Below are 16,930 nucleotides of genomic sequence, written 5' to 3'. Positions count from 1 at the left end.
AAACCAGACAACATTAAATGGTAATACCAGTCCATCTATGAGACGTATTTATTACATAAACGATGTCATGGATGCAATAACGAGTATTGAACATTTTATCCCATCGCGTTGTCAACGACCTCCTCTCCACAAAAATAATTTATTTATTTATTCTTCTCCTTGAATTTATTGTTTAGTATAGTATAAAACAATACTTTTATAAGTGCACCTATATTTTTGTTTATTTATTACGTTTTAACTCTTTTATCTATAAATAAAGTGATATGCTCAATAATATTTCTTATATTTAAATTTTATAATAGATAAATTGATTATATTATTGAAGTTAATATTATAAAAATGTATTTCACTAAACGTAATTTTACTGTTTTATATAATTCATACAGTAGAGACAATATAAGCGGGTATAACCTCATCTTAATGTTTACTGTCAAATTATTATTGATGTGCAGTTCTTACATGAACTTTTTCTTTGAATGAATAATATTGTTTATGGTACTATATAATTAAATGTTTCTTTTAAATTATAATATTTATAATTATTAATCAATAATCATACATATTTATAATAATATACATAAACATGACATTTATGTATTTGTTATTTTTAACAATCATTTATTGAATGGATGATGAAATCTTTATACCATGAACTAGAATATTTTACATACGGGTGTTTATCATGACTACTGTGTGTCCATACTTTTCGTATTCATATACATACATTTCTAAGATTTTTAATATCTGGTTTTTTCACAATAAACTATTAAACCTAATATTTTACCAGAAGCTTGCCATAAAAAGTAATATTATTGATACAATAGTTTTTAATAAATTGACGTCACACATATAATATTAACCATTCATATAGGTACCAATAACGTTATTACCTATTCATTAAATATTCTCAATATTTAAACATTAAATTCATTTAAATTATACATCGTCTATGTAATCGTATTATCATAAATAGAACGAACGATCGACAAATGATACATTTTTTGAACAAAATTTCTTAGGGTAGGATTTTGAACTATATGTATAATTAAATTTTATCTGAAAATATAATACACAAATATAGACTAAAAATAATAAAATTACCTGTAAATTATAAAAAATGGTCTAAAAACATAAACATTGTTGAAAAATCAAAAATAAAAGTTCAATTTTTCAATTCTTTAATATAAAAACGGATTGAACTTTGCTTATTAGCTATAAATAAGTTATAGGTACCGGATTATCAAAAATTGATTAATTTAATTTACATATTTGATAACAATTAAATTAAGTTTAAATTATTGATAATTGAGATCAGTTAAACGATGATTTAATTGACAGATAATAAAAATAAAAAAAACGAATATCTCAAAATATTGCAATTTTTTTTAATGAAAAATAAAAAACCTTAAATCTAAATCAAACCATTTCAATAGAAATATCATTGGTAAAATGTCTCGTTGGTAGTATTACATAAAATCAAAAAATTTAAATTTTATTCGATTGAACACAATATTCGTGTTTAATAAACTATTAATATTAATTATATAATACAATTAATATTATATAAATATACCTACATTATTAACTATTAATAATATTAATATTGATATGTATATCATTTTTATAGACTAGTATTTTACTTTTCATTTAAATATATGCTAATATAATATTTATAATATTGTGATATCATATTATTTTTTTGCATGATTTTTATTAAATCGATTATCCAGATTTATATAAAAATCCTTACGTATTTATAGCATTTTATTATCATCTCAATAATATAAGGAACCCAAAAAAGAAAATCTAATTAATAATGTATTAAACTGACCAGTTGACGGCATTCTGTGGTATTTTAATTTTAAAACTTCATATTCAATATACTAAATAATTATTTTTGAAAAAAGTAAGTACTTGTTTTTATCTATTTCAAACATAATTTTTTTTTTCATAAAAGTAATATCAAAAAGCATCAAGAATAAATAAGTATTCAAAATTGATGTATATATTATGTTCTTATTCGTATTTAACAATACTATAATTATTGATTTTACTTTTAAAATTATTATTTTTTATTTAGTAGGTTTTTGTCTTAAAAATTATTTTTTATATTATATTATAATAGTTAGACGAGTATACCATAAAATGTGTTCAGATATATTAAAGAAAATCATATTATTTTTGAAAGAATATAAAAAACTAATAAAAACTTTTTTTATAATGATATGTTGCTATGTATTAATAAATATTATAAAATCATTTTAATGATTTTTTTAAAAACTGAAACTTTAAATACAAATGGAAAAATTATACTAAGTATTTTCGATATTTTTTAAATTTCTATAAAAAAGTGTAATAAAAATGTTATAACATATTCGTGTTATTCAAATTAGAAAATAAATTATTTTCAACATTAATCCAAAAAAAAAAAAAAAACAATTTTTCAATTTTAAATGTTTATATAAGGAATGAATAAAAAAAAAAGAACAATATTTTGAAAACTATTATATCCAATAAATGCTGACATAAATATTTGATAAAAAATTTAAGAAGCTATGGTTATTCTTTCAAAAAGTAGTGTTAAATATTCGCATATATTTTTTTGTTTTTTTTTTGAAAAATATTGAAAATGTTTTATTTTTGACCTCTCGAAGTACCACTTAGATCATTTAACAACGAATAACAAAGTTGAAGAATGAAATATTTTTCTGGGCCAGATGTGATGGCAATCACCAAAAAATCACGTACATATTTAGTGTTTAATTTTTTTTTTAATGAACAGCATCATAATATGTTCAGTGATTGTTGGTACGCATAAATAAGTTTTAAATAAAATAAAATTATCATAATATCATACTAACGTGGTGTCTAATTATGTATGATGAGGTGTAAAGATTTAGTGTTAGAATATTAAATTTACTATTTTTTAAATTTTAACATGGTTCACGGTGCTTGTTACATACACATTTTAGCTGTGATTTTGAACTAAGTACAATCAATAAAAATAAAATGTTTCAACAAGTTTTTAATTATTACAAAAGTGAACATATTTTTTATTAACATTTTTCAAAAAAAAATATAAAATTTTAAACTTAACAATTATAAATTATTTGTTAATTTTTGTATTTATTTATTTTTACTAACCAAACAAAAACGTGACAAAATTTAGTCTGTGTTTAATCTCGTTATCTAAGTTCTAGTATAATAGCTTAAATGTTGTGAAATCGACTCATTTAATTCGGGACATTAATTTTAAAATTATACTGAATAATATGGGTTTTGTTTTAACAGTTTTAAGTATTTTTTTTGATGAGTACAATATACCTTCGGAGCCAATAATATTTATTTTTGAAATACTGTTAGTTATAATATTCAGCATTCCAAAAGTTATCGGAGCAACAATTTCATATGTTTATTTTCCACCAGAACCAAAAAATGTCGAAGGAAAATTAATTTTGGTATGTAAATATTATAAATATCTCACATTATAATGTATAATTTAAACAAATTACTATTATTATAAAAAATATCTGTACATTTTAACTAACACTACATAATAACATAATATGTAAAATTTAATATATTTTAAATTAAAAATTTATTTTGAAATATAATATTAAAATATAGTGATTTTCGAGTCTGAAAATTTTTCATATAATTAAAATTTAATGCAACAAAATCAATAATGTAACAAATCCACCTTGGATTGAGATCTATCCATATCTTTTATCCATTTAATTTGGTAAGTGATGCAATAATAAAATATATGATAATTACATAATATTATATTTAAAACAATATTTTCATTTGATATTTAATATTCAAACATTATTGTGCCATAATTATCGTGTACGTTTTGTTAAATTTGGTTTCTAAATTTTAATAAGAACAAACTATATGATAAGAAAGAATCATCGTTAAAAATGTCATAATATGGAATTTTTATAGTTTCTAAACACACGGGTAGTGGTTAATTTTGTGTTATTTCACATGATTTTATGATACTATCGTTTGTGATGTTTTTATAATAATATTACTTAACGTATTCAGAAATAATACCAAATAGCAGTAATGCCTATAATTTACGTTTTAGATTACAGGGACCGCCCGCGGAAACGGCCGTGAACTAGCCATGCAATTTCATAGGTTGGGAGCTAAAATTGTATGCGTTGATAAAGACGAAGTGGGCAATAATGAAACGGTCGATAGGATTAAGATGGAAGGTGGACAAGCGGTGGGATTTAAAGTGAATATTACTGACAAGGAGCAGATAATGATGATGCACGCGGCAGTGAGAGATCAAATGGGCCCGGTAGACATTCTTGTTAACAATGCCGCCGTGGTTGAGACGACATTATTTACTAATCCGGAAGCTGACGACACTATATCGGAAATAGTCAATACAAATTTACTAGGCACAATTTGGGTACGCACTTTTACGATTTACTAGTACTTAAATACATCTATAGTGAGTTGTGAGTATAACTGCACTTGTTTCATTTTTGTTTCTCTTGGTCAGAGTTTGAAAAATTATTTACTCAGGACGTCATGGAAAGATTATTGTTTACGTGAAAAATAAAATCTTGAACGGAAAACAAATATTATCGTTTTGTTTACTGAATATCAAGACGTATGGAAACTGAATACGTTCACTGTTAACTTAGGTATGGTTTTTACAGGTAATCAGGGAAATACTTCCATCGATGTTGGAAAGGAACAGTGGCCATATCGTAACAATATCATCAATTACGTCATTGAAAGGGATGCCATCAGTTTTTGCTTATTCTGCGACAAAATTTGCTCTAAATGGTAAACACGTGCTACATTAATTATATATTATATTTTAAAAAACAAATTAGTATCATACATTGTAAAAATAATTGTCAAAATAAGAAAATTGCTTTATTTTTTTTTATTTCAATGAAATTAAAGAAAACTAACTAGGAGATATAAAAATAAACAATCAAAGTCAATAATAAATAATTTTGAATTTTTTTTTTTCATTATATTTGACTTAATATTATTAAATTTGTACTGCTATTTGTTGTTACTTGTTTTTATTGAATTTATAGCTTATTAGTACTCATTTTTTTTTGTTACAGGTATGATGGAAAGTTTAACTAATGAACTTAAATTAATAAAATCAGATGTAATTACTACTACGGTTTGTCCATATTTTATCGCAAACTGTCCAGACAAATCTAAAGCTCGAATATTAAGGTATGATCTAATACAAATGTATCAATTGCATCAAATTTATTTTATTGAATTAATGAATTTAAATAATTTAGACTTCCAGAATTGCCAGTCGAGGACGCTTGCGCATTGATTATCGAAGGAATATTACGCAATGAACGAGTTTTTACGATTCCTGATTATTACTTTTACTCAGTGCCATTAGTAAAGTAAAAAGAACCGTTTTATTAACATCTAAAAGTCGATATATTATTTAATTCGCTATATATTATGTTAATTTTATAGTTTTGACGTTAAAATGCCTTATATCTGAAGATAAAAAAATCATAAAAAATAATTAATTTAATTATGAAAAAAATTCTAAGGTTTTTGGTTTCGCAAGTAATTTATACTAGAGAAACTAGTAATTTGACAGATAAAAACTAATGGATAGACATTTTACTAAAATCAAAAATTTCTACGTTCAACATTTACAAACACAAAACTATAATACGTACTTTTCTATCATAAAACATTACTTACAGTTACTAGTGTTGATATAAATAAATAAACCCCAAGATCATGATATGTAATATAAATTATGTTTTGCAGCCTGCCATAAGGCATATTAATAATCTTGTGTTTTTTTCCCAGAAAGGACGAGAAACTGAAGGCTTATATTTATTTGAAATAGATACAACAAATATGCATGTATTCATATTTTATTTTATTAATATAATATAAAAACCTGATATGAACAACTGACATATTTATGTCGATTCTTATTTAAGTGTTAACACTTAACATAATAATAAAAAAGTTGGTAAAATGGGTACCAATCAGTTGTACACTAGGTGTACATATAGGGTCACTATTGTGGGTGTGAAATTTGAATTTAATGATAAATCTTTGTACCTATATGAAAAATGATTCTGAACGGAAACAGTCTTTCAGACAACATCACTACCTATGTTTGTTTCACAATATATTTTTTGAAAATATTTTATTTTATAATTAGTACTACAGTAAATTGATTTAATTATTTCTGAGAACATTGCATTTATTTAATTATTAATATATATTTAATTATTATAATAATCATACCATATTATTTATTATTGTTATTAATTTTTGAATCAATACCATCTTACCGAGAAACAGTGTGAGTAAGTCTATAGTATAAATGTAGAAAGGTAATGTTTTAAAATTAATATATATAATAATAATGATTAATGTTAAGCTTTTAAGGTAACTATGGTTACAAGACAATTATTTTAGTAATAATATTGGACTTTTATAAATATTCCCGCTTTTTCTGAATTTTTGTTTATTTTTTTCGATTATATAAAAAGTACTGCAAATTTTTAACTTTGACCTATTTTAAGTATAACTAGATCTACTCTACTTTTCCAATTAAAACAACACTCATAGCTTAAAATGGAATTTTTTCAACTACTTATTGTGTACACAGACACAAAACACCACATATCTTTGTAAAATCAATATATTCATCGCTATGCTTAGAATCTAAAATATAATTTGAAATAATATTGAAAAATTATGGATTTTAGATTTTTACCTGAAGATTTGCAAGATTTAATTTGCGACGTTGTGTATTCAAACATCGAACCAACCCCGGACGAAGAAAAAATAATACAAAAATATACGAAATTCGCAGAAATGAATAAACCACAGGTTATTTAAAATAATTGCTGTTTTAAACATATGAAAGAAAACCATTCTACCAATGATAAAATTCACTTTATCACTTGGTAAACTGGGTCATAATAAAAAAAATATGGCTTGTATTTTTTTCAAACGAATACATGTAGATTCAAGCTACTTAATAAATACTTAATTTTAAAGCGAAAATTTAAATCACGACAATTATGAGCTTTGCATTTCTCCTTATGATTATTTTTATATAATAGAATATCTAACATAAATAACTTAAAGAAAAATTAAAATTATATATTATATATCTGGTTATATCTTGTTAGTTATTTCATAATCAAAATATCCATTGAAAGTAAAATGCACGAGTATGCATTCTTAATATTCTATTTCAATCGTTGTATTTATAAATACTCGCAAGTATAAATTGTATATAATATATATAATATGTAATAGCATAAGTATAATTATTATTTTTTTCTTTAGACAGCACAGTACATTATGTTTAAATTACAAAATATTTTAATTTTAACATTTTAATGTAATATAGATTTAATTTATGCAAGGAAATTGATTATGTCTAGATAGATGGGGCTTGAGATTAGATCTTTGGCAAGGTCAAGATTGTGGTATATTTTGTGTTGTATTTGATATTGAGTGTATTTTAAGCAGTCTGTGTTCAGGTGCTAGAAATATTATTATATTTAGGTTGAAGCGCTTTTCAAAAAAAAAAAAAAATTGTTTCTTTCAAGTAAAGTGTTAAATAAATAAAAAAATGGTACTATAATATTATTTTTTTATAATCTGGCGTGTACTATTTCATATTTGTTAATTTCAATTTAATTAAATAGATTATATGATACCATATAAATTGCATTTTAAAATGCATAATGAAAATTGAATAAAATTTGAATTTCTATAAATTACATTAAAATTTAAATTTTTGGGATGATATATATGTTATTTTCTTGAATCTCAATCCAATAGTATGCATTATTTATTACTACTCCCAAAGGTTTTGCACTTGACTTTTTTATGTTTATGTATATTATCTTTTTTATGTATACAGTTCGATACGATTTCTTATTTTGTTTTGTCAGTTGTAAAATACTAACGGATTAAACTGTTAAATTTAGAGCAAAACATTAAATATATTTTTAATACCAAAGTAAATTATCATAACAAATTTTAAAATTTTTGATTTGCAAATTTTATCAGTTTAGTTTAAGTAGACCATATTATATTTGTTTTAAGATATTTTTTAAAAATTACTTAAATATAACTATGGGTATTAAATTAAAAATCAATGTCTTTTAATTGTATAATAATTTATAATTAAAATCGTTTAAAAAGTAAATAATTAAAAGTTAAAGTTTACAATTTAAGATTATTTATTAAATATCGATATATTTATGAAACATTATTTATCATTATTTGTAATCATTGTAATCGTAACTAATATACATAATTATATTTTTTATTTCAGTACTCAATGTTGGCACCATGCTTGAAAATGGGTAGTGTACCTGATTAATAAACAGAAAAATACAATTATTATTATTTGAATATTTTGTTAAATAATATAATATATTAATTTAAACTAGTAGGTAAATGGATGTTAATTACATTAAAATTTGTACGTTTCGTCTTATTAATTTTATGTTAAAAATGTATTTATATGATAATAATATTATATATTACAGTAATATTAAATATATATATATATATATATTATATTTACCTACAATATTTTTTATATACAATTTTTAAAGTATAAAGCTAGATACAATTTCAAAATGTATTATAAAGTTTAAATAATAAAAAATAAACACTTTTATTAGAAAAAATATTTTTTTTATGAATTGGTACTTAATATAAACTTTAGAAAAAATAAAATTACTCTTACAATAATCAAGAAAAACAGTGACTTCTGACAAGATAATACCAAAAACAAGTTTAAAAAGAAACATATTATAATATAGCTATGCAATAATTATTTTTTATAACAAAGTTAATATAATATATATTTTGTACCTTATTAGATTATTCATGACTTAAAAAATAACTATTTTCATTCCGTATGTAGGTTCTTAGATAATAAATTTACATAGTGTATCTTTGAAGCAGATTTTATTTTAAGTTTTTAATTTTTATTATATTATTATTATTTTTATGATAAAAATTTACTTATGCAAATAGACGTTTAAAATTAAAAAAATTATTATTGATGACTGATGAATGATTAATTTAAATACTATAATACATACTATTCTCAAAATATCATATTAAATCAAGCAACTATAAACGATATAATATAGTTGTAATAATATTTTATTTTAAATGAAAATCAAACAAAGTGAAATCAATAAATTCAACTTACATTGAAGTAAATAATATAATTTTTTTAACATATATAGGTGATGTGCACAAACATAATATTCAATGGGATAAGCCAATGATTATTATTATGTTTTAAAAATAAAAAAATTGTTTTAGTAGTAATCGTGTCTTTCGAAAATATATAACACCTTCTTAGTATTTCCCTTATACGTCTGTCGAAATAATAAACGTCTTCATACAAAATGACATGTAAACTAATGTGTTACTGGCAAATGCATTATAGTAATGTTGTTAACATATAATGCAATTTATAAATATAATCAATTTTAATGAAAATTTAAAGATATATGATATATATTTTTTTATTGTAATAATCGGTGTTATAATGTTATAGCGAACTATTATGAAATTAATACCGAATGAAAGACAGATACCGAAAATTAAAGTACACACTGCGGATTACTATTATAAAAAATATTATATCGTATAAAAAAAAGATAATGGTTAAGTCTTAATAGTAAGTTATATCACGAATATCTTGGTTGCGTGCAATGTGGATGACTCGAGGTTTTCATTTTATTATATTATTCATAGGTATTACGTTTTAAATTGGCTCAAAAATTAAAATACTAACAAGGCTTTAAAGCATCATGTGCGTATTCAATTAGGAGATATTTATTATAGTATATGTAGGTAGGTAACTATACTAAATATACTATATTAAATACCTAATCGATGCAAACCATAAAATAAACTGTATTTCAAATACTTATAAATTACAATATTAAATTGTATAAATTTATCATGTTTTGGTATTTATTTATCTTGATCAATGATCAATCTGATCTTGATTCATAATAGTATACAAGTTACAATTGCATTTACAATCAATAGACCATTTATCTTAAATGACATACGTACTAAAACGTGTTTATCTTATGCAGTTTTTTTTTATCAAAATTCATTATCATTACACTTGGAACATTAATTCGCATATTATTTTGGAAAGACGAAAAACAGCGTGGTGTTCTGTGTTTTAATGTGAATTCGTAGTTTTTCGAAGCCCTGGCAGTATAAAAAACTCTAACGCACCTACAATTTTTATTTTCGTTAATCGTTTGGCCGTTTTAGATTGTAAACGTTTAACGAGCTAAGTCAACATTATTGTGGTTCTGTAACAAAAAAATTACAGTGCACATATTTCAATTTATAATACATTATAGTGCTTTGTCGTCCATACGCTATGCAACGATTTTTTTTTTTTTTTGGGGGGGGGGGTTAGGTTAGGTTAGGGGTTGGACTATAAAAAAAGGTCTAAGTAAATAAAATAAATATTCATTGTATTTCTATAATAGTGATCAAAACATTAAATATTTATTACAAATAAAAATTAATTCATAAATACGGATATAAAGTGTATGGTACATAAAATTAATTCATATAATGTTCCAATTGACAGATAAAAGTGAGATGTGAATGTATTTAAATATTTAAAATGGTTTTTTCCATCCCCTCTCTGCCCTCGGCGCTTGTCAAGAAGAATCTCCTCGGTGTACAACGCCACCGTGCAAGAACAATCATAATCACCGTCATCACCATCGCTCGTCGTTATAGTCGTCATCAAAATCCGAGTGTATCAGACGCGTGTAAAAAAGAGGGAGAAGAAACTATAATTTTTTTCATCCGTTAGTTAGTTCAGTAAAAAAAAAAAAAGGTCTCGAAAAATTAATCAAGTATAACGTCAACATAGAACCGCGGCGTGTGTTGTATACACGGCGCGTACAATAACTGTGCCACATACACACTATATTATTACTATACGAGTTGTTTGCGTGAAAAGAAGGAAAAAAATAAAAACGGTGAAAAAAAAAGAAGAAGAATCAGGTCCACACAACGGTCGGGGCAGCTGCGGATTCGACTCGGCCCTCGTACGGGACAGACGGAATTTTTTTTTGTCTGTGCGACTAGCGTGTACCCCATTGTGTGGCGGAGGACCGGAGTATCACTGCGACGGAAAAGGGGGGATGATCGCGCGCAGAGGGGTTAATTTTTTTCCCAGAACCTTTTCATACGCGCGGGAGTATGTGTGTGTATGTCATGTACGAGTGTTTGTGTGATGTAAGTGATCGTCCGAGTGTGAATAAATTCGGATTTTCGAGCAATGATCAATGGGCGTCGGTGTCGGTCGCTGGTGCAGCGATGGATTTAAAGATGAATCGGAGAAAAGAAGTAGTAGTAGAAAAACCCGTAGTATGCACGGCCAACACATCGGTCGGTAAAGGTACACACACACACGCGAGACATAATAATATATGTGCGCGACCGACACGGATTTGGCCGTTTTCACTCTCTTTTCAGGGTGCCGGGCATTATGTTATATTGTATCGTGTGTACCTACACGGTACATATAATACACGTGTGCACAACACATACAGACGGGTCGTATATATTTCTACACACATTACACCGCGTATGATATTATTATACGAAATGACGCAGTGAACCGAGTGTAGGTATATGATGTGTTGGAACTCGAAAGATTAACCGAAAAAAAAAATTGAATGCGAAGAAAAATCTCCGCTCACTCGGTCTCCTGCTACCACTCGGCAGCCTTTTATGGTTGTTAGCCACGCGTGTAATATTGCGCGAACTATGAGCAAGAGACGATGTTTTCACAGCTCCTTCTGCCGCCGTCACGGACCGATTCGTCGCGGTCGACAACACGCGTTTTAACGAACAGAAACGCCGACGACCCACGGGCGTGCGATCTCTACGACTGTTTGTGTGGATAAATATTTGGTATCGGCCAACGTACGTTTTATTTAACTTATTATTTCTGATCCTTCGCCGCGGTAGCGTCCCCAAAACACGGATAATCGGCACCGTAGGTAGATATTCGATTAATATTCCGCTGCGACGTGTGCGTACATATGGCGTGCAGTGTACGTTCTCGTTCAGAACGTTGTAGTAAAACAATGTTTAAAGCTGTTATAATTTGTTGTTTTTCACTCGCTATTCCAACGATCTAGTTCAATAATTATTGTTGGGATACCGTCGGCAGAGGTTAAAAATAATTATCGACTTCGCGATGAAACTTGATGAAATCTCCGCGTTTGATGGTGTATGCTGTATATAATAATATAATACAATATTTGTATAAACGTAATCTGTCTGCACACGTGTTTTTCTTATAATTACACAGATATAGTTAAAATTTAGATTAGCCGTGGTTATGGATAGTAATATTATTATTAATATGTTTATTTGTGTATGTAAACCAATAAATTATAAATTCTATTTTATCATCACTCTTTCATATTATATTTTATAGCAGTAATGTAAAATGTTTGTATATTGCTATTGCATTTATAAACATAATTATAATTTTGCTATAATATTATGAAGGTGTCCCTAAATATAATGTTAAAAATCAAACATAATAATAAATACAGTGATTATGATAAGCTATAATAATTAATAATAAATGATTTTTATGTTTAATTTTTTAAACGACCACCGGCTTTAATATTTAACAATAAAAACTTGGTAAAATATTCATACCTATATGTAGATACTCGTATTTATATTGTTTATATTGACTGTACATGTGAAAGATTTAATTAAATTTAACATTATGGTAAAACAATTGTTTACTTTTGACAAGCTATCATATTATAAACTAAATTGCATAAATAAATTCAAATATGACATCATACCGGGTATTACAATAATTATGTAACTTAACATTGATATATTCATTTGCATTATTAAAATACCTAAATATAATATATTATCATATATGATACTATATATTTTTTAATTCAACATTTTCTGTTGAGTTAGTATATGAATATTAATGATTTTTACTCCACTACAGGTCGGTAAAAAGAAATAAAGGTTTATGTGCAGTATTAACTTGTTTTCTAACTTTAATTAAATATTGGGTTTGTTTTAATATTTCTGTTGTATAGTGTGAATTAATATAAAAATGAATTATTTCAAAAATTAAAAAATAATTGTTAGTAAATTTATATTATTTAATATTATAATATATTTAAAATTCAAATATATGTCATAAAATATCATAGCCAGAAGCCAGTCTACTTTTTAGTAAACAATTATTTTGATGATTTACTTTAAATGAATATTACCAGAAATTGCAGTAGGAATTTATGAAACAGTGTGATTATAATAGAGAAATTTATAAGAAAATACACATTTTTATAAATAATAAGTTTTAATTTTTAAAATAAACTTATTCAAATGTTCATAAATTAATTAAATGTTAATTGAGTTTACTTTCAAGTATCACTATTAATCGTACTATATGTCTATATCAGTATAGTTGATAAAAATAGTTAAGAGGAGACTAACACTTCTAAATTAACATTAAGATACTTACGTGTTGATATTATTATTTTAAATTAACTATATATTTCAATTTTACAATCTTATCAACGATAAAATAATTTCCGTTTACATAAAAATATTTATTTATAATATCAGAAATAATAATTCTTTTAAATGATACTTATAACAAATTTATAATACTATTATACTATGTATTGTACATTATATTATTATATTATAGAAATAGGTATTATACTTACTAATGATTTTGTATTTAAGTTTGACAATATTTTTCAATTATTGTATAATAATATGAAAGCTTTTTTTTAATATTAATAAAAATGTTGAGTCATAGAATACATCATATACTTTAAAAGGTATTATCGTTAAGTACTTTGGTACTTATGACCGAAAGAAAGTATCAATGATTTAATATCTTTACGCACGCTTGACGATAGTGTTGTAAAATGTCATAAGGCTATATAATCAAAGGTCACAGTTAAAGACAAGTTAATTCAATAAATGTCCACCTTTCATGTATCCATCACCTATAGCAGGTACCTTTTCCCAAAAATCCAAGTAACGTTACATATGCTAGTTAATACGCGTAAAAAGAAGCTTTTAAGTTTTTACGAAATTCCTCTGTTTTTTAAGTATTTTTAAAAAAAATAATAATAAAACTTAAATGGTTCTTAAAATATAATCGTATTAGTAATCGTGAAAATGTTTATTAAATTTAATATTAGTTTTAAAAAATATATTAAAATAAACAATATTATTATAATTGTGATTCAATAACATTGAATACGATTGTGTGTGTTTAATTATTTATGTATATTTAATATAAATTTGCCTTTTTGTCTTTATTTTACTTGTAAGTAAAACTGTATGACAATAATTATTATATTTTTCTTATATTATTTCAGTTTCAAAATGTATGTTAAACTTATTTACCTTAAAATATATGTCACATGAAAACATATTTATACATTATATATTCTTAGAATACCTCCGATACTAGTTTTGTCTATTTTTTAATTGGTTTTGTGTTCAGCTTCACGACTTCTCATTAATTAACCGGTATAATAGCTATGGAAACAACAGCTATTTAAACATGCACAACTTCGAACGATCCAAAAACAGCTTAATGCAAAATCGTGATCCAAAAACTCTACAATGTTGCGTCTTTGCGTGACGTGATAATAATAGTCTTTTGTTATTTATATAGTATTCATTAGAGAGAAATAAAAACAATTATTTTATATCTTGGTAGAAGTTAATTAAATAAAATAATGTGTTAATAACTTAACAATAAAGTGTAATGTTTAATACTTATTATGTAATCCTAACAACATTTCGACCAAATTAAGGATTTCCCGAATTGTAAAAAAGTAAAATGTATTCAATATACTACACCAACGTCCTACATAGTGAAAATGGTAGGTATATAAATGAACATTTTATCCAATTTCACTTCAATCTAATATTCTGTCTTCAATTTGTATTTTTTTTTTTTTTTTTTAAAGCCTTTAAACGATCTCAATGATCAAATTAACGAGCATAATATTAGAGCACTAACTTTGAATCATTAAATGTACATAATAAAACGTGTTTATCTTTAGTTAACATTTAATAGTGTGGATATTGCAGTGTACAGGGGTAATTCATTTGAGACGTTCGATATTTAGTTGATGAGTATTACGTTTTCTATTATCTTCACAACTATCGTAGAAACGAGCCATATTAATTTAGTTTTGCTTTTATTACAGTAATTTAACATAAGTTTTTTGGTTTTTCCAAAATACAAACATTATTTATTGTACTTTATACATTCTTAAAGAATCAATACATATGGTTTTTGGTAAAACTAATGGTTAAAATAGAGAGAAAAGAGAGGTACTTGATTATAATAATGTACTTACTGTTAATTTATTTTTTTTAAATAAATTAAACGACAAGTATGCATAAATCTCGTCTAAAGTATTTGGAACATGATTAGGATCGCGGATCTTTTAGTGAAAGTGAAAATAAAAATTGACTTGAATGCATTTTGGCGAGCAATTAGTTTTAAAAAATTCTTTGGAATGTTAAGTAAGTTTCATTCAATATTCCACATTTATTAATTAATGATTAAAATAAAAATAATGTTCTAGGCAAAATAATTAAGTTTAAATAATATTTTATTTAATACAGTTGAAAAAAAAACTTTTGAATTGCTTTTAGTTGTTTTAAATTTCAAAGGCTGTACCAGTTGTTACGCATTGTTTTATTGAAAGTTTCAATAAATGTAAAAAAAGTTATTTTTTATAAATTAATTCAAAGAAAAATTACATAATACATATATACTCGTATATATTTTTTTTTATATAGAAATGTAGCTCGTTAGAAGCTCAGTTTATTTGTTATCATGAATTCATAAATATTATAAAGTATTTTTCAAAAAATCGCGGAGTTATTATATAATCTTTATTTTATGGAATTTTTAGTGGTCATTGTCAAAACATCTTTTTTAAAAACTTATTCAAATTATATAATACAATCTAGCAAGCGCTTAATTTATATATATTTTTTAAAATATTAAGTTTTTACGTATTTGACATTGTATTGGCGATGGCATTTTTATCCTAAATCTTCCATTTTAATATTTGTAAGTTATAATTTTCATTTAAAATAAACTTAATGAAACAAACTATAAACTTACTCAAGAATCTAATACATTACATGCACTTAATTTTAAATTATAAATGGTTTATAATATCGTTTTTATTGTATTATAAAAAATATCTAATATTATATATATAGGTATATAATATATATTTCTTGAATTATTTTTTACTTAGCTCATGCCACGACCATGACGCTGGATATACCTATATAAATACAGTATTATTATTGGAAAAATTTTACAATTAATTATTAAATAGTAAAATATATATATATATATTTTTTTTTGATTAAAAATAATTTAAATTTAAAATTTTATAATTTAATATGATATTAATGCTTTAATTTAAATTCTGTCATGTTAATTATTTTAAGTGTTTTAAATTTCTACTAACTAAGTATATTCTTAACTAAATATTAATATTAAAATAGTTAAAATATTTTATTTTGAATCAATTTTGGAATTTTATATCTTTTAAATATAAATATTTATAGAAAAATAAATATCCCACTAAAAGTGCGTTTTCAAAATAATTTCAATATTATAATTCTCACAATCGTAAAAATAGTATATAGATAAAGGTGTATAAAATATATTTGGCTGATTTTATTAAAAACTTACCTAGCTGTGTATTCAAGAAATGTTGTTGGGTGGCTTATTATTGTCAATTCAGTTACAGTTTTTAATTAAAAAAAAATAATTTAATTCATCTTTAATAGCTACCTG

At 24.3% G+C, this 16,930-nt stretch overlaps 1 protein-coding gene across 1 annotated transcript; it reads left to right on the top strand.

Moving 5' to 3' along the window:
* The first annotated feature begins 2,962 nt into the window (after positions 1 to 2,962).
* Positions 2,963 to 8,640, top strand: LOC114130245 (17-beta-hydroxysteroid dehydrogenase 13-like). The gene is made up of 7 exons (XM_050197587.1): positions 2,963 to 3,458; positions 4,094 to 4,426; positions 4,680 to 4,809; positions 5,103 to 5,220; positions 5,292 to 5,405; positions 6,747 to 6,870; positions 8,336 to 8,640. Exons 1-7 carry the CDS (start codon positions 3,273 to 3,275, stop codon positions 8,381 to 8,383), a joined length of 1,053 nt encoding a protein of 350 aa, XP_050053544.1. The 5' UTR covers positions 2,963 to 3,272; the 3' UTR covers positions 8,384 to 8,640.
* The last annotated feature ends 8,290 nt before the right edge of the window (positions 8,641 to 16,930 follow it).

The sequence above is a fragment of the Aphis gossypii genome, chromosome 1, assembly GCF_020184175.1.
Source record: "Aphis gossypii isolate Hap1 chromosome 1, ASM2018417v2, whole genome shotgun sequence".
NCBI lineage: Eukaryota > Metazoa > Arthropoda > Insecta > Hemiptera > Aphididae > Aphis > Aphis gossypii.
Note: the sequence above shows the minus strand (reverse complement) of the source record. Positions and strands in the feature narration are given on the sequence as shown.

Coding starts and splice junctions, on each gene's coding strand:
- LOC114130245 (XM_050197587.1), top strand. CDS start 3,273: ATGGGTTTTGTTTTAACAGTTTTAAGTATTTTTTTTGATGAGTACAAT. Junction 3,459..4,093: donor TCGAAGGAAAATTAATTTTG/GTATGTAAATAT, acceptor TTTACGTTTTAG/ATTACAGGGACCGCCCGCGG. Junction 4,810..5,102: donor GACAAAATTTGCTCTAAATG/GTAAACACGTGC, acceptor TTTTTGTTACAG/GTATGATGGAAAGTTTAACT.